Below are 25,378 nucleotides of genomic sequence, written 5' to 3' on the forward strand. Positions count from 1 at the left end.
GTGTACTGCGGTGTTAACTTCAAGTAAAATCTCAAGTCACATTTGTGAATCAGGTCCATCAATATACTTTTACACCTCTCAAGCATTCTGTAGCACCAAGTAGTCTTAGAAATCCTCTCCAACTTCCAAGGTATATTTCAGACTTCAAAGCTTTAGGTTTTCTGCTAAATGAACCTGATGTATCTTTACTATACACATACATAACCACCCAGAGCAACTCAACTTGAATTCACATTCTGCACACCCTCATCAGCGTGTCCCTGTGCCTCTGAGACCCAGCTCAGCTCTCTCAAATTACTTTACTCCTATAAATAAGTGGATGTAATTTTCTGTGCAGTTATGGTTATTCAGTAGCTACTCATATTTAGTATCTCAGACCTGTGCACTACTAGCAAATTACCGCATTCTAAAATTTGTATCAAAAGTAAAAAAAATAATTCAATTATAGCTGCCCTCTCACTAAGACAGCAGGTCCCTTCCTACACTTCAATATCCGTTAAGACAAAATAGTATTAAAATACGTATAACTACATACATAGTCAAATAAAATAGTAGGATTGCTGTGGCTGAGCTTCCCAATTTGTCTTCCAGACGGTTTTACATTTTCCTTAGTTAAACGCCTGTAAAATAGAACGTATTTTATTGCAATACATAATCTAAAAGAATACTAAAACAAGCTAATTCCAGTGAAGAAACACCTTTATTAGTCACAGAGTTTAAACTGTCACTAGCAAATGTGTTTTTAAGAAATCTAAGCATAGAAACGTCACTCCTCTGGGAATGTGAAATTTAGGATCCTATAAGGTGCAGAGAGTACCTACAAACCAGTTGTCCCTGTACTACCATAGACTGTATTCATTTCAACTTTGAGTACTTTGCATGTGATGCTACTAATGTCTCCTGCAAATCTGACTTAGCCACAGATCAGTCATTTTGCATTTGTTGCATTCTGTTAATTGACACACAATATGAATTTCATTGTTACACTTCACTTCAGTAGGCATCCCATACCGAAGATACAAGCTTAACATCAAATCTGAAGTTGATACACAAAAGCGAATTGTAGGCTTCACAATCTCAACAAGGGACAGCACTGTGGCTCATCCACACAGCTGAAATCCACTGCACCAGAAAAGGGAGGTAAAGCTTTACCATCTCTGCTGGCTATGCAGCAAGTCAGAAGAGAATAAAAAACATTGTTTTTAGCTTTCACAGCTGCAAGTCCAAAGTCTTTCACCCAGTAACAATTATTCTGTCTACCCTATGTAGAAAGGCTCTAATTATCCACATTATCAAACCATGGCATTTGCTTTTGGCAACAAACAGAGAACTGAAGTCCCTGACAATGATGCCAAAGATGTTAAACTCGAGGTCAATCTAAAGCTGTTGTGTGCCCGCTTGAAAATGAGAATGAATTATTCCATTCAGTTCAAATTACTGCCTTAAATTCAGACCCGCAGAAAGTGTAACAAGATTTTTAAGACTCTTTGGATTAGAGAGTCTCCATACTTAAAGAAAATATGTTGTACTCTGACATTTCCAGAGGCGAAGCAATTTCTCAAACAACAGTATACCCAGGGAAAAGGTTTTCAATAATTTAAGGGGACATTTTTCACAGATTAAATACCCTGTTGGTGACAAACTCGACTGCATCCTTATTTCATAGTTCTTAATCACAGTACATTAAATACTTCATGAACAAGGATTATCAGTGAAATTACTGACTCATTAGAAAGGGAATGTATTTGTCAAGTTTTTTTTCTTCAGTTGGTGACATGCAATATCACAGCTCATCATTATTTATGGCATTAGACAACTTACTTCATGATATATTTGGCCCGGTCTATGGTTTGAGCTTTAACTTTCACTAGCAGAGGGTGACTATTGTATGTTTCGTTCTTCCATTGCCCATAAAGACGGTACCTTGAAAGATAATAAAGAAAAAACACTTTTAGTACTGACAATTCAAGAGACCACTTCCAAAGAAGGGAAACAAATTATTCTACTCACCGGTACTGGTATGGAAAAGTTTTGAACATTCCCCATAATTCCTCAGACATGCATGCATTGCAGTCCATCAGAGAAAGAGATGGAAGCAAGACTTGATCGGTAATACTCAACAAACAGCTAAACAGTATCTCCTGAGACAAAGAGAAAAGACATCAAGTACATCAGAAGCAACGCTATATGTCCTATGCAGATACGCACAAAGTGCACATCTTTGTAGACTGATAAAATACAAGTTTGCCACAAGATTAAGACTTCCTAAACAAAAACAAAAAAAAGATTAAAAATATCTCCCATAAGTCTTCTATTACGCAATTTATGGACCATGTATACTGTCAACATTTTATTTGCCTATTTAAGATATTTGAGCAAAGCTGCTGAAGTTTTCAGCAAGTTGCACTCATTTTCAAATCAAATAAATAATTTTAAAATGGATATACTTTGGATTTGCATTAAGTGCAACAGAAGAAAATAGATATTGGCAACTCCTTTCTAACGTATTAAGGTGTTCCTTGCCACAATTTCCATTTTCAAAACTCCAGATTAAAACCTGAAGGCATTATATATATTTCCAAGGCATGCTACCAACTTCCACTTTTTTAGTATCCTATCCTCTTATACATTTTCCTTTTCCACAGAGCTACGTTAGAATAACCATAGCAGAAAAACAACCCAAAACATGCACAAACAAAACAGCACACACCAAAGAGGAGAGACTTATTTTCTCTGCAATGATTCAGGAAGTCAGGAAATCATGACGTGTGAGAAGCAAGGAATAAGTAATAATGAAAACTGAACAAGCTTCATATTGAAAAGTTGCTTGTTGGTTTAAAAAAAAAACAAAAACAAAACTTATTTTTGCAAGTTAGCCCTTAATGGGACACTTGGGCTTCACTGTGACTAATCTTGATAATTCAATGAATTGAAAAATTAGAAAGAAATAAATTAGTCAATAAAGAAGTATTTTCCATTGTACTACTAAGCACCTGCTCTAGTTCTAATTTCTCCTTTTCTTTATGCTTTACCCCAGTATGTTCTTTAGGATACAAGGTGCCACCATGAAAAATGTATTTATAGAATAAATAGTTGGAGGTACACCCTAGAATGCACTAGACTAAAAGAATTAGATTAGGATTGAAGAATGCAAGATAATTTTTTTTTTTTTAAAAAAAAGGACATGAATATGGAAAAAACCCCACGTGAGTGGCTCAAACTTATTGATTTTAAAAAAAAGCCTATAACATGCATTTGGCATTTGTTAAAGCGTAAAACTCTACAGAGTTTGGTGTCAATCTCCCATAAAAACACCTTCCTCCAAAATAAACTCACCATTTTCTCTTTATCTTCTTGTTTGCTTCCATCAGACTGAAACTGTAACAAAGACAATTTGTTAATTGTAGCATAATTAACGTAATGGTTACGGTTTCACAACAAGGCTACCTCAGCAAAAGCATAAGCCTGGAGAGCCACATGCCTAGTAGATGCTTAACTTTCCAATTTGTCAGCATTAAACTATTTTTGAACAGATATTTAAATGCACAGATGAAATGCATTGCTTACATATACAGGGGCTTTGTACACTTTCGTTCAAAAGGAGGTAATAACTAAAATATTAAGGAAACTTACTATTATGTACGAAATACTGGATTCTCTCACTGGAGAGAGGAAAGCAAAGCCCTATGCATTCACCTTCTAGTTAAAAACAAATACCAAAACGCAAGACTTCCAAGCCAGTTATCAACAGCCATAGATTGTTTTTCCCCATCTTTCTCTCAGAGTAATACTCTCTTAAGCTTTTAGTCTTCGTTATTAAATTACTTTTTCTCTCTTCTTGTTCCACTAACCATGAAAAGCATATTAAGCTATCACACCAGTAACGCACAATGATTTTAAAGGCGCCCTTGAGCACGAAAGCTGTAGTGCAATGTTAGTAGTCTAACTTTTAAACTACTGTATGGGTTAACTTCCAGTCAAATCACCTCCAGTTGTAAGTATTTCTACTGTGTGTTAAATGTAGTTTCAAAACTAGAACATGCTGATGGCAATACTGCATTAAAAGTAACTTTCCCTATGTTACCTTAACCACTTTGTCACTGATGAACTTCTTCATAGTTCCAACCTAGAGCAAATAGCTAAAAATGTTGCTCATTCTTGTCAGAAACACAAACTATTATACTCATGTATTTACAGTAAAACCGCACAAGAGATGCCTTTAACCAAGTAATCTTCATTATTCTACCGTACATATCCACAGAAATAAGGACTTTCTCACAAAAGTCAGTACTTGAACTTAGTTACAAAGTCATCCTAATAGTCTGCTGACAGCAGTGAAGTGAATTACTGCCTCAAGATTATAGTTTCCAAATAAACTGTGTTGTCAGTGCAACATCACTTATCACTCAAAGAGCAATCTTCTCACAGGCCAGGAAGAAATAAGCATGCTGCAAAGCCAGAGTGGGAACCATTGAGAAACCTTGGCGTCCTGGATGAGAGAATGCTGAGAAATGACACCTTCTACAACGATATGGAAGCAGGGGAAGATGGAAATGCTTGACGTTACTATAATTTTATTACAAAGACTACTTGGAACCCAAACTTAGTGTAACTTACGTCACCGTATCATTACATCTTGGAACCTGATGAGACCAAACTCTCTTGCCAAAAATCTATTAACTTAGACAAAAATATATTCAATCCCAAGAATTATCTTTGTTCTTAGCTCTGCATCATCAAGTACAGCTGGGCACAAAAGCCTCCCCTCAGGCCGTATGCAGGTTTTGAATGTTCCAATATTTGTTGGTTGTAGTTGAAATGAAAAAGATACTTTTAAGAAAAAAAAAAAGGTTGTAAAACTGAAAATCTCCCCTCCAGTACCATTTAAACCAACCAAATTTCAGTTTCAAGTTAACATGAAGAGGTAAGTAACAAAAATAGTGATTAAGTTGGGGGGGGAGTATTTGTTTTTAATATTAATAATTTTAAGAATTATGTCAAAAACTATGAATTCCAAAGTTTCTCTGAACTGCTATTAAAAAAAAAAATTAAACCAAACAAAAACCTAAAAAAGTCCTCTACTGTTGACTTGAAAACAAACCCAAACCTGCTAGTCAAATAGCAAATTGCCAGAAAAGTAGCAAAAGAAATCAGCAGACTCTGTCTGAACCACCAAGTACATTCCAAGGGAGTTCAGAACATAAATTAACCCTGCAGCCTTTTAGAACAGGTCGTACTACCAATCTTTCCGTATGTACATGGTAAAGATATGGTCAAAAGACAATAACAGATCTCAAGAGGCCATTTTATTTCTAAATTGAGGCTTTATAGGATGTTTTAGATCTCCACATTAAACTCATGCTTAGTGGCACCCAGAGATTTGTCACTGACACAAGAACAGCACCATTTTAGCTGGCAGAACAGGAGGACACCTCGCTAATGAAAGTGATGCAACACCCCCCACTTCCCAAGTAACCTGACAGGTAGAATAGAAAGTATTCTAAGTACTGGACACATATTAGGTTATTGCTCCCCACTGTCTACACTGTTGCTCTAATAATGTAAAAGTTTCCATGCAATTGTTATCATAGGTTCATTTAAAAAAATATATCCATACACATACCATAATGAGAAATTAGTTACCACTAAATATTCCTGGTTAATAAACCTCAAGTGCCTTAAGTTGTTCCTAAAAGCATTTATGCTTATTGATCATAAAAATTGTCAATAAGATCCTTCAAATTTGTTGTTAGTCTAAGAAATTTTTTATATTTTAGTATTTGAATATATACACAACTAGTAAGACTTGAGCAGTTTTTGACATCAGAGGCATTGGTATTTCTCAAGTTTTGACCAAATGTTCTGTCATACCAACCTCTTTCATAAAGGCTTTTCCGAGACGCACCACTTTTGCAAATAAAATAGGATCATGGGAGAGATGAGGACCAAGGTAACAAAGCATGTTGAACACTTCCTTCCTCAAGTCCTCGAAGCTGTCTGCTTGTTTTGGTGCTCTCTTGTTTGGCAAAGAAGAAATTGGTGACCCTTTAGCTCCTTTCGGCACACCAACCCTGAAAAATAAGACGTGCAGCATTTCACATGAAAAAAGTGAAAATTTTAGAAGTGTACCAATACCGTTAGACTTGTTAGTGAATTCATGCTTATACAGCAATAGCAGGTTTCCCCTATGAAGGAAGAGAATTCTACTTTTCACTTTACCTGCGGTACAGAGGTTCAATTGTCACGTGTACAAGCTGGCAAAGAGCAATTGCAATAGGCTTGTGTGAAGTAGCATAAAACGGAGGCATCTGATCCATAATACTTTGTGCATGCTGCCAATCACCAATTTTTAATAAAGCTTCCAATAAACCAAGCTTTTGATTATCAGGAGGCTGCGAGAAAAAAAACAATGAAAAAGGGTATTCATAAAGTCTTGTTAATATTTCTCCTTAAGCAATATCCAGCTGTAATCCACAGCCAGAGGGGGAAAAAAAACACCTTAGTATTTCAACTATGTAATAAAAATATGTAAAATAAAATTCAAGTAGACATTTAGACAATAAGCACACTTCAAAAGCAATAATAAACCAGGCCACAGAAATCCAGAACAAACCCCAAGCCACGCATTTCTACACATTCAATACAACAGAAGTAACCAGAGGACAGACACAAGCCTTCCAAGAAGTATGTACCTGTTTATCTTTCAAATAAATACAAAATGTTTTCATAACAATTATATTTTCTTTTAAATAATCTTATTGGAAATGAAACTATTCATAGATACACACCTTTTCAGTTTTCTCCTCCTCTTTTTCCTTTTCCTTCTCCTTTTCCTCAGTTTTTTCAGAGGATAAGACAACCATCGTAAGTTTTCTGACAATTTGCTTAGCTTCCACTATCTCTCGCTTGTGTTCTTCAATGATGGCATTATCCCCTGGAAGAAGCTAAAAACAAAAAACCACCAAACATTATATCTGACAATTAAAGCGACCTACTACTACTTGAGCTCAAAGTAGTTGTTTGTCCCTCCTTGTTACTAATCAGATAAACTTACTCCCTGAAAGATTCTTTTCCTTGCTACCATCACCCCAACAAGGAAGTATACTGGTAGAATTCCTTGATTTCATAGAAATTTGTGGAAGAAAAAACACCACTTGGACAGGTCAAAGTTTTAAAGAGTTACACTCTCCTCATTTGAAAACACAGGTAACCTACTAAGATTCACCAAGAAATACCTAGTGTGGAATTTCAAAGGCTAAATCAGAATGCGATACATACAATACGTGGCTGTGTGCATACATATGCAAATAGAAACAGTTCTTACATGCTTGGAAGGGGAAAGCAGAGGTGGGGAAAACATTCTTGATGTGAATTATTATCCTGACAGCTCCTCTTGTATAGGAGCCGCACAATACATACACTTAAGACAACACCGACATGCTAATTATTTTCTTGAAACTCCCATAGCAAGTCAAATGAAGCCTGAACTGAAAAGAGGAAAGAAGTGCCATCCCAAACGAGCAGAGCCAGACTGGTAGAGACACTCTGCAATGCAAGTGGATTCAAAATGAGGTCAAGAAACAACATGACAAAGGTGATCAATACAAACGAATGCAGGGACCGGTCCAGCAGTGAGACTGGCAGAGAACATGCCCACACCTGTACAGGTCTGAGCTGCGATTGCACAGGCCACCCTAACTCCCAGTCTGAGCAATTGTTTTGTAAGCTTACAAACATTCCTTAACACAGTAGCATTATTATCATGCATTCCTCCCTCCACATCAATTATCTGAGACAACCACTCCTACTCTTGCCCTACTTGACACAATTTTTAGCCAAAATACTCCTGTGAAACCAGAAACAGTTATTGACAACTCGGATTGTGACTAACGCTATTAACTGCCACACAAATTAATGGCAGGACTATATTTCAATACTTCCATAGTTGTAACTAGAGCTCATTTCTGTGATTTCACTGGAAGACTTAAGAGTCTCAAAATATCTACAGCTAGTCTGAAATAAAAAGTTTGTGTATAATGTAAAATTATTTTGATAACTGTAACATTCTGTTTACCATTTGCCAAATTGCTACATTGCTTGGTTCATAACACTGTCAGACTGCAGAAGCTAAGTGTCTCTGATTAAATCTTAACACAACTCCTTTTTCCTCTTTCAATCTGACATTCTTGCAGATGGAATGAGATGCCTATTCAGGAGTATTTAAGGGTTAAAAACAATCAAAACAAAACACAACCCTACTATTAAAATAAACAAAGTCTGTTAGGAGTTGATTGTCCTATCACTTTTGAAAAAAATCGGTCATGTAAAGCAAAACACTCAAAGGGTCTAGTTCTTTAGCAAAGTTACTCAGGCATTTAAAGCACACTCAGGCATTTGGCTCCTGTCTCTTATTCAGGCAGCAGGAAAACAATCTGGAGGATGCTACACAGATAATTCAAAGGAACTATATCAGCATTCATACTTGTACGTGTTTACTTGAATACGTGACATTAGAAAGTGCTGGAAATTTTAAAAGACACTAAACATATACATATTTGGTATGTTCTGAACCTGAAGCTTTAGAGTAAAATATCTGCTTTGCTTTCTTGAATTTTCTTAGTTTTGGTATTTGACACAGTAGCACTGCCACTTACATGAACATAAAGATCATCCAAATCTATGAGATTATGTTGCAGAAGGACAGCAGCAACTCTGTATAAGGAGCAAGGTGTCTCACCACTTGGATCCTAAAAAGGACAAGATCGCAAATTTAAGAAAGAAAAAAAAAGGCAATCAGACCACTGCAGGTCACATAAAAGAAAAGAAACGACTCAAAGTTCATACAAAACATATTAACCCACAGTTCTCCTTTTTACCATATTATTTAACTGCTGTTACTCCAAGCCACTAGACTTCACTGTGATAAACAGAATTTTCAGAAACAAAATCATTCAACTATCTTCACATCTTATGGTACTCATAAGCAATTCCTAACCATACACTTAAAAAAACCCTTGAATATTTTATCAAATATCAACCATGACTCCCTTGCAAACACGCTCTTGTCCTGGGAACAAGTCTTGGTTTATAAGGTACAATCTCTTCATTAATGCCAGACCTTATATAAGTATACAAGTTCAAATGGCAGGTATCAAGATTGTTTTCAGCCATCCTGGAGAACGCTAAGCAGCCATCTCTAAAATTCACTAGAGACTTCCACTCAAATAATGAAATTATTGCTTTCAATACTGGAATTTTGCAACTTAAAAATTATTTTCTATTTTAAAAAAAAAGGCAGCAAAAATCTGTTCTCACTGACTGCAGCTCAACACTGAGTACAACCAATCATCAAAACCAAAAATTAAGACTGGAAGGAAATTACCTGATAAAATTTGAACTTGAACCCAAGGATATGGCACAGAGTTTGAGGTTCACACATGTACATGTAAGACTCTATCAGTGGTACAAAGAAGTCATCGTACTCGGGCCTGCACTCATAGACTTCAAGTATAATATCCAAAACTCTGTTAGGATCGAGGTTAAAACATCCTAGTGGAGAAGAACAGAGTAGAGAAGTTTAACACCGCTGCTTTTCATCTTCATTCTATTACTAAAACACATATCAAATACTTTTTAAAGTTAATTCTTCCCAGTTAAAATTGAGCGTGGATTTATCTACAGCAGAATAATCTGAATCATCTGTAAATACAGCAATCACTTTGATTTACACTGAGCATCGAACTAGGCAAAGATACTAAACAGGACTTTCAATTCAGATTACTGAAAAACTTCCACCTTAAGGTGAACATTTAGTAAGTAGAAACCCAACCTCAGCAATACCACAGTGCCAACAAAAGGCATGGGCTGCTTCCTCTCCCCTTGGCTGGCACACATATTCATGCAGGCACACAAACCAGCCAGCTAGAAATTATTTACACCCCAAAAATTGTTCTAGTTTCAGCTAGACCCTGATCCACCTGGCTGTACTGTCCTGTCATTCCAGTATTATTACTAGCATTAGGGAGAACAGCTTGTTTATTTTGAGGGGAGCAAGAGCAAGGATATAGATCAGGTAAGTCAATGTTGTAATCATACCTGTATTTTACTATATAAACTTTTCAACCAAAACCCCAGGAGATGTGCTCAAGACAGAAATATTACTTATATCAAAAGAATACATATCTAGACAATTTTCTTCATTGTGTTTTATCCACGTGCATCCCTTAGGCAGGACCTGGACAGGCTGGAGAGTTGGGTGGGGAATAACCTGATGAAATTTAACAAGGGAAAGTGTAGAGTCCTGCATCTGGGCAGGAACAACCCCAGGTTCCAGTATAGGTTGGGAAATTACATATTAGAGAGCAGTGTAGGGGAAAGGGACCTGGGGGTCCTGGTGGACAACAGGATGACCATGAGCCAGCACTGGGCCCTTGTGGTCAGGAAGGCCAATGGCATCCTCCGGTGTATTACAAGAGGGGTGGTCAGTAGGTTGAGAGAGGTCCTCCTTCCCCTCTACTCTGCTCTGGTGAGACCCCATCTGGAATATTGTGTCCAGTTCCGGGCCCCTCAGTTCCAGAAGGACAGGGAACTGCTGGAGAGGGTCCAGCATAGGGCAACAAAGATGATTAAGGAAGTGGAGCACCTCCCTTACAAAGAAAGGCTGAGGGAGCTGGGTCTCTTTAGTTTGGAGAAGAGGAGACTGAGGGGTGACCTTATTAATGTTTATAAATATATAAAGGGTGAGTGCAACGAGGATGGAGCCAGGCTCTTCTCAGTGGCAAACAATGATAGGACAAGGGGTAATGGGATCAAGCTGGAACACAAGAGGTTCCACTTAAATTTGAGAAAAAACTTCTTCTCAGTGAGGGTGACAGAGCACTGGAACAGGCTGCCCAGGGAGGTTGTGGAGTCTCCTACTCTGGAGACATTCAAAACCCGCGTGGACATGTTCCTGTGCGACCTCACCTAGGCGTTCCTGCTCCAGCAAGGGGATTGGACTAGATGATCTTTTGAGGTCCCTTCCAATCCCAAACATACTGTGATACTGTGATGTATAACTGCATCAGTCTTTCCTTCCCAAAAGCCATTTCCACTACACCAAGACCTACTGGAAGTCAGTACTTTAAAAGAATTGACAATTTATAGGAAGTCTATTTGCAACTCCTAAAATTCCAGAAGATAGAAAAACTTTCTGTTATAAAATTTCTCAAACTCAGTATATTTTTAACTGGAGTAACTAGCAAAAGCATTCTCTTCTCTAGCTCTCTTCCAAAACAAGTAGTATTATTACAGGGATTTGACAGTTTCAGGTAAAATTCTGTGATACATGAAAAACTATCTTTTATAAAATAGTAGTGTAGACTTTTAACCATTACTGCACCATATGAAATAGGCACTGGTGCAAACATCAATACATGGTATAAAACTCTGATTCAAAAAGCAAATGTTAAACATGGGAAATTACAGATATTTCCTGGTTTTAATGTATTTTGCATTTTGACTGTGACACTCTTGCCAAGACTCAATTTAGAAATCACAAACAAAAACAGAAAAAGGAAGAATATTTACTACTTCTCATTTCTCTTCAAAAGAATCACTTGTTCAACTTTCTAAAGACTAAAACTCATGCATTGAATCTACTACCTTAAAAAGCAAAAAGCATTGTTACTCTCCAATCTGCCTGCTAAGAGATGACAAGTGCATCGTCAAAAATACTGCTGAAATGAATTAAAATCACAGTACGCAGATTTGAGGCTGTAGGGTAAATTCAGTGTCTAAATTAAATTTAACTACAGAACAGTTCCAAAATTACTTTTGCCACAGAAACAGGAACTTCCAAATGTCATCATCCTATGAGAGGTGATCCAACAATACATGTTACTATCACACTGCATGCCTGCATGAGATACTATCTGATCCACAGATGACCTCAAGGTCTAAGATCAGTCTCTGGAGTCATAAGACCACGTGGGAAAACCAGTGCACATATTCCTTCAAATTCCTTACCTATTAAAGATTTGATATTTTCAAGGATTAAATCACTAGTCATATTTCCAGATAAGTCTTGACCCAGTTCTGCAATGAGCTTTGCATAACCTTCGTTCTCCTCTCGTAACAAATTAAACTTCTGTTGCTTATAACTGCAAATAAACAGAAATTAAACACTATTGCGTAACACACATCACAGTGAAGCTTATTTATGTTCTTATCAATATTAAATTTGTTATACAAAATGCTATTTTTGAATACACTTTTAAGAACTAGTAATTTACTTGACTTATTGCAGAAATTCTAGAACGCAGTACAATGAACACCTGCAAGAGAGCAAGCATTCTCAAAACAAATCCAGCTGCTCTTTTATTTCAGATACAGACCACTTAAAAGCAAGATTATGCTTCTACTTAACAGTAAAGCTTGGTCTTAGACATTATGCTGGAGAACTGCTCGTAACAGTCTGTGCATAAGGACCTATTCTAGTTTCAACTGGTGTCCTTCTAGACTGAGACTGAAACACTGGATGTAGAGATGAAAACCAAACGCACACCACAAAATATACCCTGTGCTGCCAAAACTAACATAATTACATATACTGATTCAGGAAAACCAGACTAATTCCCATTGTCCCTCCCCAGCCACTCCCCAAACAACCCTTGCCCCAAAACTTACAAGAGTTTTGTCTTTATTTTAACAGATTTCTGATTGAACTGTTGAGACTGTTTGATAAGTCCTAATGACTCCAGTGTCTCTGGATCTAAACGCTCCTTTAGGACAGTGTCAGATACAAGATACTAAAAAACAGCAAAATACACATTAAATTTGTCAATTACAAAGACCTAGAAACCATCTGATTATTACTTTAGGCTACATATCCTTTGCGACTACATAAAAAGGTCAAATATCGTGATATACCAGGGCACTAAATGCATTCTGCTTCAAACATAAGTGGACAAAACTGAGAAACCATTTAACTGAAACTGGAATTTTACAGGAGTACATTTTACATAGAAAAGTACTCTGAAGAAGCAAGTCCCAGGGCCTAATTTCTGGTTACAAAGTATACACTGCATAGCATCTGGGGATATTGTTGATGGGGTAAAAATTTGAGTTCTCTCAAAGCTCTTTAAAGAATTTAAGGGACAACTATACTGTATTACACTACCATAACACTTTGAAGATGCTTTTTTAAATTTTGGGGGGAATTTCTTAAAACATTCTAACAATCTTTTACTAAAAAATAAATAGCTTCAAAACCCTCTGATACTTCTTGTCAGATTTCTGGCATATACTTTTAACAGAAGACTTTCTAAGTGCAACTTACCAAACAGGCTAATACCAGTTGGGTAAAATGATCCCTCTTACTTTTTTCTTCTAAACAACTTGTTTCAATATCTAGTATAAAAGATGGAAAATGAAAAGGAAAAAACAAATCATTATTGTGGGATTCATACAAATTCATTCTTTTCATAACTAGTCTGTTAAATGCTAACGATAACACAATGTAAAGCACGTTGTCTGTAACATGCTCACTTCTTGCCACATTCCACCTGCTCATCCACCTTGAGGTCATAGAATCATTTCACCAGAGAATCACTCAACACCAAGTCCACAACATTGGAAAAAAAAAATGCTGACAGCAGCAAATACTGGTTAGAGGGAAAAGGTGCTAGAGGAAACTCATTAAAAACAAGCAAGAAATTGTCGAATGTCCTTTGTCCCGCATTTGAAACCTAGCTCCTCAGCCATACCATTTCTCTGTTACTAGTCGGGGCACTGCATTTAGCTACATAATAATTTGAAGGCAAGGAGGGGATTGTGGGGGGAGAAAGGCAAACAGATTAACTAGTCTCAATTACTCAAGTAGTTCAAAATGCAACTAATCTAAATTTTCTAACCCAGCTTAAAAAACCAAAGGGCATCAGTGTAACGCTGCATTATAAAAACTAATTATTACGAAAAGATGGCACAATTACACAGGATGAAACATTGTGAATAGAACAGTCAAAATTCATCATTTAGGTGTTACAGAACAGAGGCTGCACATGCTAACTTAATTAGGTGTCCCTCTGCACAGGCAGCCACAGCACAGAAGACACCACACTCCTTCAGTGTGCAGGACAAACGAGGAGTTGCAATGAGCAGGCTGTCAAAAGAATTTGCTGAAATTTGTTGAAAAAAACATAAGACATAAAACAAGATAGGAACTGCAAACAGTTGAAACAATGACCTGGAAAAAAGTATACAGGATAAAATGCTGTAACATGACAGAAATGGTTTTGGAACAACATCACAACACCAAAAACCCTAAGTTATTAACAGAATAATTAGTTCACATCTTTAAAGCCTGCTGAGTCAGCAGACAGTAACCTGGCAAATTATGTCATTTGTCTTTAGATTTCTGGACAATTAGTACAAGCTCCATTGTGCTAACAGTGACTGTACAGATAAAAGTATTTACAGAACACATACTGAGAACAGAGGATCTACCTACCAGCAACTCAACTTTTATTTAATATACTTATAAGAATGATAACAACACCAAGTCACTGATTCCATTAGCTAACATCCAACACTCTTACAAGCTAGCTCCTGTAACTATTCTTGGCAGATCAATTTCCATTGCCTTTAACAGGTAAGCTTCTGGAAACTATAACAGAATAAAGCAGAATGGAAAGACATTAACAACTGAGATACAGATACACTGAGGAAGAATCAACATGTATTTTATAAATAGAAGTCAGATTTAATAGAAGTTACAGATTTAATGAAATTTCCTGAAGAGGTATTTCTCCAAATCTGTCGCAATGCTGAAAGGAAGGGAACCCCACTCACCTAAAATGCAGAACACATCAGCTAGGATGGAAGGCATGTCTTCCCGAAATTCCTAAAAACAAAAAGATCAGTACTTAGTGAATACAGAAATTCCAGTATGTACACTTAGATAATTCTTATTCTACTACATAAAACAAAACTTCAAGGTTCACATTAATTAATAATGCAGACTATTATTACTAATGATAGTAACAGTAATTAATAACTCAGTTTAATAAATAATGAAGAGGCTCCATTATTGACTAACACCTAAGTGCTGTACTAATTCTTGATATGTAATGATATAACATAACATTTTAATGTAATTTAAAAGAGTATTTAGTGGCCAGGTACAAAAGCCTCTGGTTACTCCATTTCTCCAGCACTAAGGAACTCCCTGTCTGAAGAGTAGCAGCAGCCTGCAAGTGAACTGTACCTTCTCAGGCACCCACAGTAACTAAAGATCAAACATCATCACATGCTACCCCAAGAGCAAGATGCACTTCAGCCTTGGCTTCTCCCAAATCCAATGCAGCAGCTTAAAAAACTAAAAAGGTTATCCTAGAATTACTGCAAAATGTGTTTTTTCTTAATGTTCTATACATGTCAAAACTGCAATCTAAGAAAGAATAAGAAATCATCTTTAGAAGATTTTATTTTAAATGTATTTTTTCAGATTTTTTTTTTAGGAACACCAACATTACACCTTAGAAATTTAGAGGAAAAAACGTCTTTTCCCTACTTTATTTATTCAAAACACTTTAAGTAAAACCCTTTTGAAACAGAAAGTGAGGCTAACACACTATTTTAAAGGCAGTAACAGGACTTCAGACATCCTGATAGCAAAATGGCAGATGCACACTGTTAAATCCTAAGAAAGATATAAATCATTAGAACACCAGTAGGTGGCATTACAGATACACTGCATAAACAAGTGAAATCTACTTTTAGCGTTTATTAAAAACTTCAGTCTTCATATGCCCGTAAAAATTACTTAATTTTTAATTTATGCTAAAATGAATACATCTATTCCTCACCACAAAAAGTAGGGGAAAACACAAAACTCTGACAGACTACATGTATTGCAAGTGCACACAAATGAAGAAAAAGGACAAGAATGACTTTTTAGACACGTAAAAACAAGTCCAGTGAATATTATCCTGCTTGATTTCATTTGGACTTTTATAACAAACTGAAAATTTAGTAAGTATGCAATTTTTACAAATATATACTTACTATGACATCACCAAGAACATTAGAAGCTTGATCATGCTTCAGGTTTCCTCTGACAACATGGTATGCAAGCTCATACAAAGCCTGTTGAATATCTGTTGAAAGGAAACAAACAGATAATTGAGGAACATACAAGGTAACCCTTGGTCTAACTTTTAAAGCAACGTTTAAAATAATGCTGTAGACTTCAGACACCCTGCAAGTAAGGAGGATATGCTTCTCTTATCAATGAGCGGGATTACTTTATTACTGCTGATAGGTTAAAGTTGAGCATCAATATCTAAGACACCACACAAGCAGATAGTAAGATATGATCTACTTTGCCTGGAGACTTTATGGAATAACAGTAAAATGGGATGAAAAAATACAGTCCTGCAAATAATACCTCAGGTCTTGGCAGGTGGTTTAACAAAGACACCTTTAGCTTATAATTCACATAAATATTAAACACATACATACATAAAAATATCATATATAGAAAACATCGTATTACTTTTTCTTAACTGTATCACAGATAGGCTTTCAAAAAACATTTCTCTACAAGCAAATAACATTTAATTCGAGAAAAGTGCTTAACAAGGATTTTTTACGTTTTTTTAAGGAGAGTTTCCCGTAACTGAAGAATGCTGTTTTACAAAAGCTTATATCAAGCTGAAACACTAAACAGAGGTCCTGCATTTGAGAAAAATCTCATAATGTTAAATGTGGTGGTCACAAAAACAGCTATGGTAAACTTGTAAGGAACTGTTTTTAAATAATATACCACAATGATGCTATACTTTTTAGTATATGAAAAATAACAACACCCCACACTTTCACTTTGCACTTGTACCACGTGGTTTGTTTAGTAATATTTGCCATGGGTATACTAGCTATAAATCTTAACATCTTAAACCAACTACTCAATACCTTCATGACTGTAGACCACTGTAGCTGCATTAAAGACAGGTTTGCTAATTTTTTCAATGAACAGGTTAATTTTATCTATCACAGTGCTTTTGGCAAAGAGCACTAATTGCTAAAGACTTGAATACAGCAGGACTGGTTTAGACATCAATTCTAAGTAAAATATAACACTACTAGTTCAAAGGCAAATTCGAGAGTACAGTCTGGTGCAGCACTCAGTTGAATCATTCACAATGAAGCCAGGCCAGCCATAAGCACAGCCTCAGGCCTCTGCAAGTGGTTCCCCACAATGCAGAGAATTTGTTTCACAGGCACACCATCAAATCTGACCTGTCCCCATAAGCTTGTGACATACTGGACTTCAATAAACGTTTTCCTGGAACTAAAAGCCAAAAAATGCAAGTGCCAGTGTAGACTTTGGAACTGGATCCAGGCCACGTGAACTCAAATTCTTAGCAGTCAGAACCTTAGTACCTCACTCCAGATTATGCACAGTTTCAGGGTTTTTTCCATCACCAGAAGGACTTCAGCTATTTCTGCTGCCTATTAAATGCTCCAGTATAGCCACTGCATGTATCTACCTAGCCATTCCCACTGAAGCTTTCAGATCCTGACAGCAAAGACAAAGAAAACAGCATACAGAAATTGTCAACCTCTCTCTAGAACAGAGAACATCTGCTGGTTGCCTTTCTTCAAAAACTTTGGGAACAGTGATTTGGCATTACTGAACAATAATTCTTCTTACTTAATCATATTACTTATAATTTACATTGAAATGTTTTGGTTTATCTTTTCTGCTACTACAATTGCCCATTATGACTATTTTAGCAAGAATCCAAAACACCATCTAAACAGTATAGAACATTTGTGGTCTTAGTAATATGGAAGCTTTTCTTCCAACAGATTCTGCAAAGCAAACAAAGATTTAATTTTTCTTTAAACACTAAAGGTTTCTTAAACTGAGGATTTAAAACTTAAAGACAACAGCGTGTCCCTCTAACAAAAGAGAAAGTGTCTAACTCAGGTACTGTTGTAAAAATGACTTTCTGTGGTATACAATCACTTCCACACATTAGTGTTCATGTATTTAACTTCTAGAATAAAACCTAGTTTTATGTTGAGCCTGCAAAATGGAACTGCATTTTCTAAACCACAGAGCACATGCTGGACTACCACACCACCACTTACTACTGTCTAAAAAAATCTCTCACCTGGACATCTACAGACAAACCCAGTTGTCAATATTTGCATTGCCTTACTATTTGTAGTATTCACCTTTAGCACCATTAATGGTCACCATATACGAATGTTCCAAGCAGATACATGCAGAGGTACCATGACCAACTGTTTCCAGGCTTTTTCAAATTTAATTAAAAACAACTAAAAACACACAACTTACCTCTGAAATTCATACTATCATGGCTTTTGTTTTCACTGAGTGCACGACATAGTTGCACACTGAAATAAAATAAATATTTTTAAATTAAAAAACAAAAGAATAGTTAGATACTAGCATACACACACAAATGTTTCAGGAATCTTTTGTTGTTGTTCTGGCTAAAATAATTTTAAATTTGGGCAGTTTAAATGGCTGACTACATTTTAATTTTTATAGAGTAAACACTAATTCACAGAAGTTACACTGCAAAGAAATACAAGACTACAAATAGATCTCATACATATAGATAATACACTTTTTAAAATATTCTTCCTAATATTACATGTGCTTACAGAAAAGCGAGAACAGTAGGCAGTTTTAGTACATGGAAGGAAGCACAGAAGTGCCAGCATTAACCTACTGTTGTTAATCAATGAGGAAACACTTCTTATAGAAATACCATGCCTGTAATCATTTTCAAACCCTTGTCTATAAAAAGTTTTAACATTAAACTACATGCATGATTTCCTGATGCAATATTTTATCAACGGTAAGAAAGGATTTGACATATTCTAGTCACTAAAAGAATCCGCTACAGGATGCGAAGACCTGTCAAGTTACATTGTCTTTAGTGAATCTCTGAGGTTCCCTCAACTAAATTAGCCATATGTAAAGGGTACACTAAACACTGTACAGACTGTTCCATTAAATAATAGTTCTGTGTGTTATAAAATAAATCCCTAAAGAGCAAGTTTCTCCACTACACTGATGGCTTAGAAATGAACATGCTTCCAGGCTACCAGGATTCTCCCTCTCCTCTACCACTACTTTCACCCCAGCATGAGGCTTCAAAAGCAGTTTCACAATTAAAAGCAACAGTATTTTTAAAAAGGTAGTGATTTACCTATAACAGACACCAATGAGTATCTTAAGAACTTCCTTCACACTGGTAGATTTTCAACCAAAAGTTTCACATATTTTTCATCAAAAAGTCTTTCATGTGCAAAAACCAAAGACAGAATCTGAACTACATCATATTCCCACATAAAATGGCAAGGCTACCATTTCCTGTGGGAGTGATTTTTAAGCATCTTCTCAAATAAGCCAGGTATGTACAATTACTACAGAAGCTTATCATGAAAAATAAACAATAAAAAAGGATTCTGTAGCAATCCGTTACTCATTTTATTTGCATGCTATACAGATTACTACCTCCCTAGTAGGACTAAACAGCTGTTCAGCAATCAAAGGATTATACTTAGCAAACACAAGGTATATGCACCCTGTAAAGACACGGGGAAAATAGGCAGTTTCACATATACTGTAAATCGGCCGAAACGTGCAAACTCAGCAAAAAAGCAATGGTATGGCTAAGATGTTCTAAATGCTATTTAAGAGAACGTAATATATTTGAAAATAACCAGAACAGAGATAGCAAAATATGGGAATAGATAGCTTATTTTATTTTTCATAAATGGTAAGTGCACTTTTTTTTGAAGAAGCAATAGATTTTTTCCCCAGCTGTCCTCCAAGAGTGCATCAATTTAAGTCAGATTCTCTTAAATTTTGATTACTACTTGTCCACAAAGATGCTACTCTAGAAGCACTCATTTCTAAGGTCCGTACACAAATAACAATTAAGTGAAACATCCAATTCAAAACTCTCTATTGAGATGCACATTTTAACCCCTATGTCATAAGGTGATATCATCAACCAGGTTACACGAGCAACAACCCTGTCTGCTTGCACTGACGAGTTTACGTAAGTACATCTTGATATAAGAGTTTCAGCCTCTTCCAATTCCCTTTCCAACAACACCAAAATAGTACTATCCACTTCACATTACTTTAGAACGCAAATCAGATTTAGAACACAAGAACACTAGTTAAGATGAGTCTGTAAAACAACTTGCTTTATATTTGTAATTAAAACCCCTTGAATTATTAACTGCACATTCACAAGAATAACACTGTCGATATTAGTACGATGAATCAACACAGAAAAAAGCCACAACAATACTTTCCTGCTTAAACAATGCCCAGGACAATGGAAACTTATCAGGTCCACTTTTCAGTTCAACAGACTCAAGCTGTTTGTTGTCTGTTCAGAGTTTTTTAAACTTTTATTACTGTAATCTTGTAGTTCACTGCTGCAAGCTTAGGATGGAGAACTTCCCTACTCTAGTAAAAATTATATTCCTTCATCCATAGATAAAACTGTGTAATAAATGTAAAATACAACTAAAAAAAATAGGATAACCTAGAAATTAAAACAAACAAACACAGGATCACTTCTGAAAACCAAAGTTTCAAAGTGAAATTTGTTTTAGACTACAATGGGATAGAGTTGCTTAAACAACAAATTCTGAAGCAGTATTGAGCACCTATCAAACAAGTTTGCATGGCAGAACCAGCAACTGAACTTAAGCCTCCAAATTCATATACAGCATCCTATACCCTCAATTACACTCCCACACAGAGTATACGGCAGTAATTATCACAAAGTGTGCGTACCTGCAAACATTTAGGTATAATGCATAATTTAACTCATGTGGGTAGTTTTCTAGTTGAGATAAAATACTATCAACTGCATTTTGCAGGCAGGATGGCAAACTACAACTAAACTGTTCTTCTGACTCCCAGCCCTTTAACTCAACACTGCAACATTCCTCATGCAAATAAAGCAGCAAACATGTTGGGAGTGCTTGAAAGATCAAGTCTCGAAATTTCACATTCACAGAATGTTAAGCGTCTTCAGTTTATCTTGAGGCTTAACGTATTGCATAAACTGCCAGTCAAGTTCATTATTAAAGCCCCACCTTGCCACTAAAGGGTCCACGATGTGTCTAATTGAGCAAAACAAATTTAGACAGAGACAGGTCTGAACAAACTAGAAAATGACAGGATGCCCACGTCCTGACCAATTTATAGTTTTTGGCAGCTAAGAACACTTGAAACTACCACATGATGTACATTCACGTATTTGTATTAGGTACTACTACACATCAGTAGCTGGACTAACTAAAATCGAAGCACATACAGTTTCGAACAAGGTCTCTGAAAAATTTTTAGGAAGTGATGGGTCACTGCTACCTAAGTTCTATGATGCTGCCTTGCTAATTATCTAATTAAGACATACAAAATCCATTCTCATGTTGGGTGTTACTGCTATACCATGACAAACTGATCACATCAGCAAAAATAAAGTTAATTATTTTTCACAGCAAAAGATCAGTCAGTTTAAAAATTATTTCCTTACTGGATTCCTTGAAAATATTCCTATATTTTGTTTTCTTCATAAACCAACTTTTTCTTTATAAACCAACCTCTTCTTTCCCCCTCCTTCCCTGTGCCAATAACAGCATCTCCCCCAGACTACAGTAACATTACAAATCCTCCATACCACTCAGAAAGTAAACATCAGAAAAAAAAAAACACTACAATCGCTTTAAGCATCTGTAACTAATCACATAGAAGTCGAAATGCCAAATAAAACCAAATCATTTACTTCTCTCAATACAGTTTCATATTCCCTCAAAACATAAAGTTGTAGTTTTATTTAGGTAACCAGTAACTGCCTAAATACTATCTTGGGCTGATCTAGTCAGATCATGTAAGTCATTTCACACTCAGGCAAAAAATATTATTTTTCTGTAAAACCTGATTTTTTCCTCTGCTAATTGTGAGCGGGTTTTCTTCCTGTAATCTTCACTTTTCAAAAAAGCTGGTATTTGTCTCCTTGTGAATAAGCCCACCACTTTGTTTAGAAACAAAACAAACCCCCTCCATACATGGCTATGAAGGTGGGTCATGCCACTGCAAAACAGAGGGTCTGGGAAGAGCAGCGTTTTGTGCAACGAGCTTCTATGACCTCTATTCTCTACCCTACTACCTTTTTCTTTGTGAACCAAGGAGATCATTACCATAGCTACACAACCTTTATAAATAGATGAACAAAAGAAAATAACAAAAAGAGCAAATATCAAGAAGTGTTTCTCAAAGTGATCCCCCAAACACCTGTATTTGAAACTGTAGGATTTTTTTGGTGCAATAACAAAAAAAACCCCAAGAAATGCACAGAAAAATTAAAATAAGGGCATTTTAAACATACAGTGAGGAGACCGGAGACCCTTGTTCAAGCTGACACAGTAACATGAAACTGACACCCTGGGAAATAACCCCCAGAGCACAGGGCTCCTGAAACCCAACCCGCAGACCTGGAGTAAACCTGCCCAGGTAAGCTTGCTTACAACAGACAAACAGAAGGCCCTGAGAAGGAAAGCTCCCAGCACACCTGGCCTGATTTAGGAAGCTGCAGCCAGACCCCTCAGCACACACAGATTATCTTGTAGATCACACAGGAACGACCAGCTAAATCAAAAGATACAGCGCTGGGCAGAAAGGTGGGAACGGGGCTGAGACCTCTGCCAGAAAGGTCAACATCGTGGAGCCAGCGAAACAAGAACGCTTTAGGCCCCATATCGCCTCGGCGAAGCAGCTAACGAGGGGCCCGACACCGATAAACCTGGTCCAGGGCAGGAAGGGGGCGCTCCTGGAGCGGGCAGCGGGCGCCAGGCGCGCTAGGCCCGGCTGCGGGGGCCGAGGTTCGGCGGGGGCCGTTCGCGACCAACAAAGGAGGCCGCACCGGATAGGCAGGCGGCCTAGACGCTCCACTCGGCCGGGGTTCCGTCCCTGAGCCCCAGCAGCAAGGACGCAGCTCCGAGCGACGTCCTCCCCACCCGCTCCCACCTCTCCGCCGCCCCCCCACCAGCCGCCCTCGGCCGGCGAGGCCTAAGCACCCCCTCCCTCCCGCAGGCCGGCGGCCCGCAGCACCCCATCGCCTCCCCGCCGCGACACCCCGCACTCACAACTCGCTCTTGCCCCCTTTCTCCCAGTTCTTTATCCACTCGGCAGGGAGCAGCGCCGCCATCTTCCCCGTGTGGCGCCGAGAGCCCGGATGGAGGAGCAACGGGCCCGGGTCAGAGGGGACGGTACGGCCCGCGAGGAACGACGGGACGCGAACGCGCCGTACCCTGGGAGACGGCGCGCGCCGTTCCAACGCGCCTGCGCGGCCGCCCCGCCCTCCTGCGCGCGGCAGCCCCCGCAGCGATCGCCCCTAAGCGGGTGTCCCTGGGCGGGCGTCCCTGCAGCCATGGCAGCTCCTGAGGTACCGAGGAGGCCCCGGAACCCCTTGGCGGCGCCGGCCCCTGCTGGGCCTCGCCCTCGCCCCCCTACAGCCGAGTGGTGCTCTCAAGCCGCCCGCAGTCACAGAATCCCAGAATGTCAGGGGTTGGAAGGGACCTGGCAAGCTCATCCAGTGCAATCTCCCCGTGGAGCAGGAACACCCAGCTGAGGTTCCACAGGAAGGTGTCCAGGCGGGTTTGAATGTCTGCAGAGAAGGAGACTCCACAGCCTCCCTGGGCAGCCTGGGCCAGGTTCTGGCACCCTCACCATGAAGAAGTTTCTTCTCATATTTAAATGGAACCTTGTGTGTTCCAGTTTGCACCCATTGCCCCTTGTCCTACCGTTGGTTGTCAGCAAGAAGAGCCTGGCTCCATCTTCCTGATATCCTTGCTTACGTGCTGAACATCTTGCTTAGTACTACCTGGTGTTAGCTGAATTGTGAGGAATTCCTAGGTTAAAAAGTAAGATATATATTTTAGTTCTACAGAACAGCCTTTATAGTCTATTGTTCATCTTTTCATGAGGCTTTTGTGTGCTAGAAAAAAATGTCACGGGCATCCTAAGATTCCTATGAGTCAGAGACCCTTGTTAAAAGCTAGGACAGCTTTTTGTTTCCTTCTGTTACTTTCAGAGGTTGACATTTACCTTTGTAAATGTTGGGATAGAATAAAATTTTGAAAGAGGAAAAATGATGATGACTGCAGTCTTAAGTCACCTGCTGTGCTTTCTGCCTGAATAAAGAAGCAATTTGAATGTTTTGTCCCAACTACATTAAAGAAAATGCCTGTGTTGGGCACTATGGTAACAGCTGGATAACAGTAGGAAGATATTTAGCCTAATGGCAAATAAATACAAGGGTTTCAAGGGTGTAGTATATTATCCAGCAAATATGTAGTTAGAAAATAATTAGTGTTAATTTAATCTTACAAAAATGTATTTGTTTTTGGTTTTCTAAATAAATACTACAGACACCAATTAGGAGAGCTGGAAATGTACAAAAGCCCAAGAAATAAAACATCCAACAGCTCGTTTCCTCTAAATTAGCCCATTCCATGAATTCATGTGACAAAGCACATTATTCGCTCTGAGGGGTAAACAACTGAGCACTTTTCTTATGTAGACATTAAAGAATGACTGTTTGGAATAATACGTCCTCTATTACTTGGCTTTTATATCATGTGCGTGAAAGAATTAATTGCTCTAAATTCCTGACTTTTTAAAAAATCCGTCATTGTTTGGCAATTGTTCCTGTTCTTTTTCTGGGAACATTTCCTAAATGCCCACACAGAAGAAAAAGCTTATAAAGAAAACATCCTTCCACATTTCCCATATTATTTCCATTTGGTAAATGTTGTTTAGGCAAGTAAGAATCCTAAAGTTTATCTAGTACCAGCTGTTTCTAATCAGCTAGGCAACTGAAAGGAGAAACTTTCTCAAATAGTAATTGTCAAAAAGATGTTACAACTTTTGGATTTCTGTCATAGCTAAACTCAAGTATCACTTCATCATCCTGAGCTATAAAATGTACCAGATTTAAGTAAGATCAGCGGATGTGGAGAAACACGCTGTTTGGGAAAAGTTTGCTTGTTTTCAGCTCACAGAAGGCAGAGTTGTTTCAGCAGAAGTTGGTTGTTGTTTGGCTTTCTTACCTGCTTTCCAACACTGGCAAGAGCCAACCATAGATTTAGGTTCTACTTCCAAACCCTGTTGGTGTGGAAGTCTTCAGGTCAAGGATGGAGATGAGCTATTCTAAGGGGCTTTGCTCCCAGCCTGTGCTGAAACCATTACATGGATGATTCCCGTTTGCCTTCTCTGAATAATAAAAACACAATGAAAGACTAATAAATTAATTAAGAAACATTTAATCTT

At 37.8% G+C, this 25,378-nt stretch overlaps 1 protein-coding gene across 9 annotated transcripts in view; it reads right to left on the minus strand.

Annotated features, from left to right (window-relative positions):
* THOC2 (THO complex subunit 2) overlaps nucleotides 1-23,346 on the minus strand; it is a 47,839-nt gene extending 24,493 nt beyond the window's left edge. For 6 of the 9 annotated variants that reach the window (XM_071813441.1, XM_071813437.1, XM_071813440.1 and 3 more), the window contains exons 1-17: nucleotides 23,194-23,346; nucleotides 18,347-18,405; nucleotides 16,045-16,136; nucleotides 14,830-14,881; nucleotides 13,319-13,389; nucleotides 12,667-12,788; nucleotides 12,007-12,140; nucleotides 9,383-9,549; nucleotides 8,655-8,747; nucleotides 6,789-6,944; nucleotides 6,220-6,392; nucleotides 5,876-6,071; nucleotides 4,085-4,126; nucleotides 3,337-3,378; nucleotides 2,011-2,141; nucleotides 1,822-1,923; nucleotides 536-620 (exon numbers count right to left, since the gene is read on the minus strand). In XM_071813441.1, the coding sequence (XP_071669542.1) occupies nucleotides 536-620; nucleotides 1,822-1,923; nucleotides 2,011-2,141; nucleotides 3,337-3,378; nucleotides 4,085-4,126; nucleotides 5,876-6,071; nucleotides 6,220-6,392; nucleotides 6,789-6,944; nucleotides 8,655-8,747; nucleotides 9,383-9,549; nucleotides 12,007-12,140; nucleotides 12,667-12,788; nucleotides 13,319-13,389; nucleotides 14,830-14,881; nucleotides 16,045-16,136; nucleotides 18,347-18,405; nucleotides 23,194-23,255 (1,779 nt within the window). In that variant the 5' untranslated portion in view covers nucleotides 23,256-23,346. The remainder of the gene's footprint in view (nucleotides 1-535; nucleotides 621-1,821; nucleotides 1,924-2,010; nucleotides 2,142-3,336; nucleotides 3,379-4,084; nucleotides 4,127-5,875; nucleotides 6,072-6,219; nucleotides 6,393-6,788; nucleotides 6,945-8,654; nucleotides 8,748-9,382; nucleotides 9,550-12,006; nucleotides 12,141-12,666; nucleotides 12,789-13,318; nucleotides 13,390-14,829; nucleotides 14,882-16,044; nucleotides 16,137-18,346; nucleotides 18,406-23,193) is intronic. The other 3 variants (XM_065846834.2, XM_071813439.1, XM_071813438.1) reach the window with 1 other exon arrangement.
* Nucleotides 23,347-25,378: the final 2,032 nt, after the last annotated feature.

This window comes from Patagioenas fasciata, chromosome 11 (assembly GCF_037038585.1).
Source record: "Patagioenas fasciata isolate bPatFas1 chromosome 11, bPatFas1.hap1, whole genome shotgun sequence".
NCBI lineage: Eukaryota > Metazoa > Chordata > Aves > Columbiformes > Columbidae > Patagioenas > Patagioenas fasciata.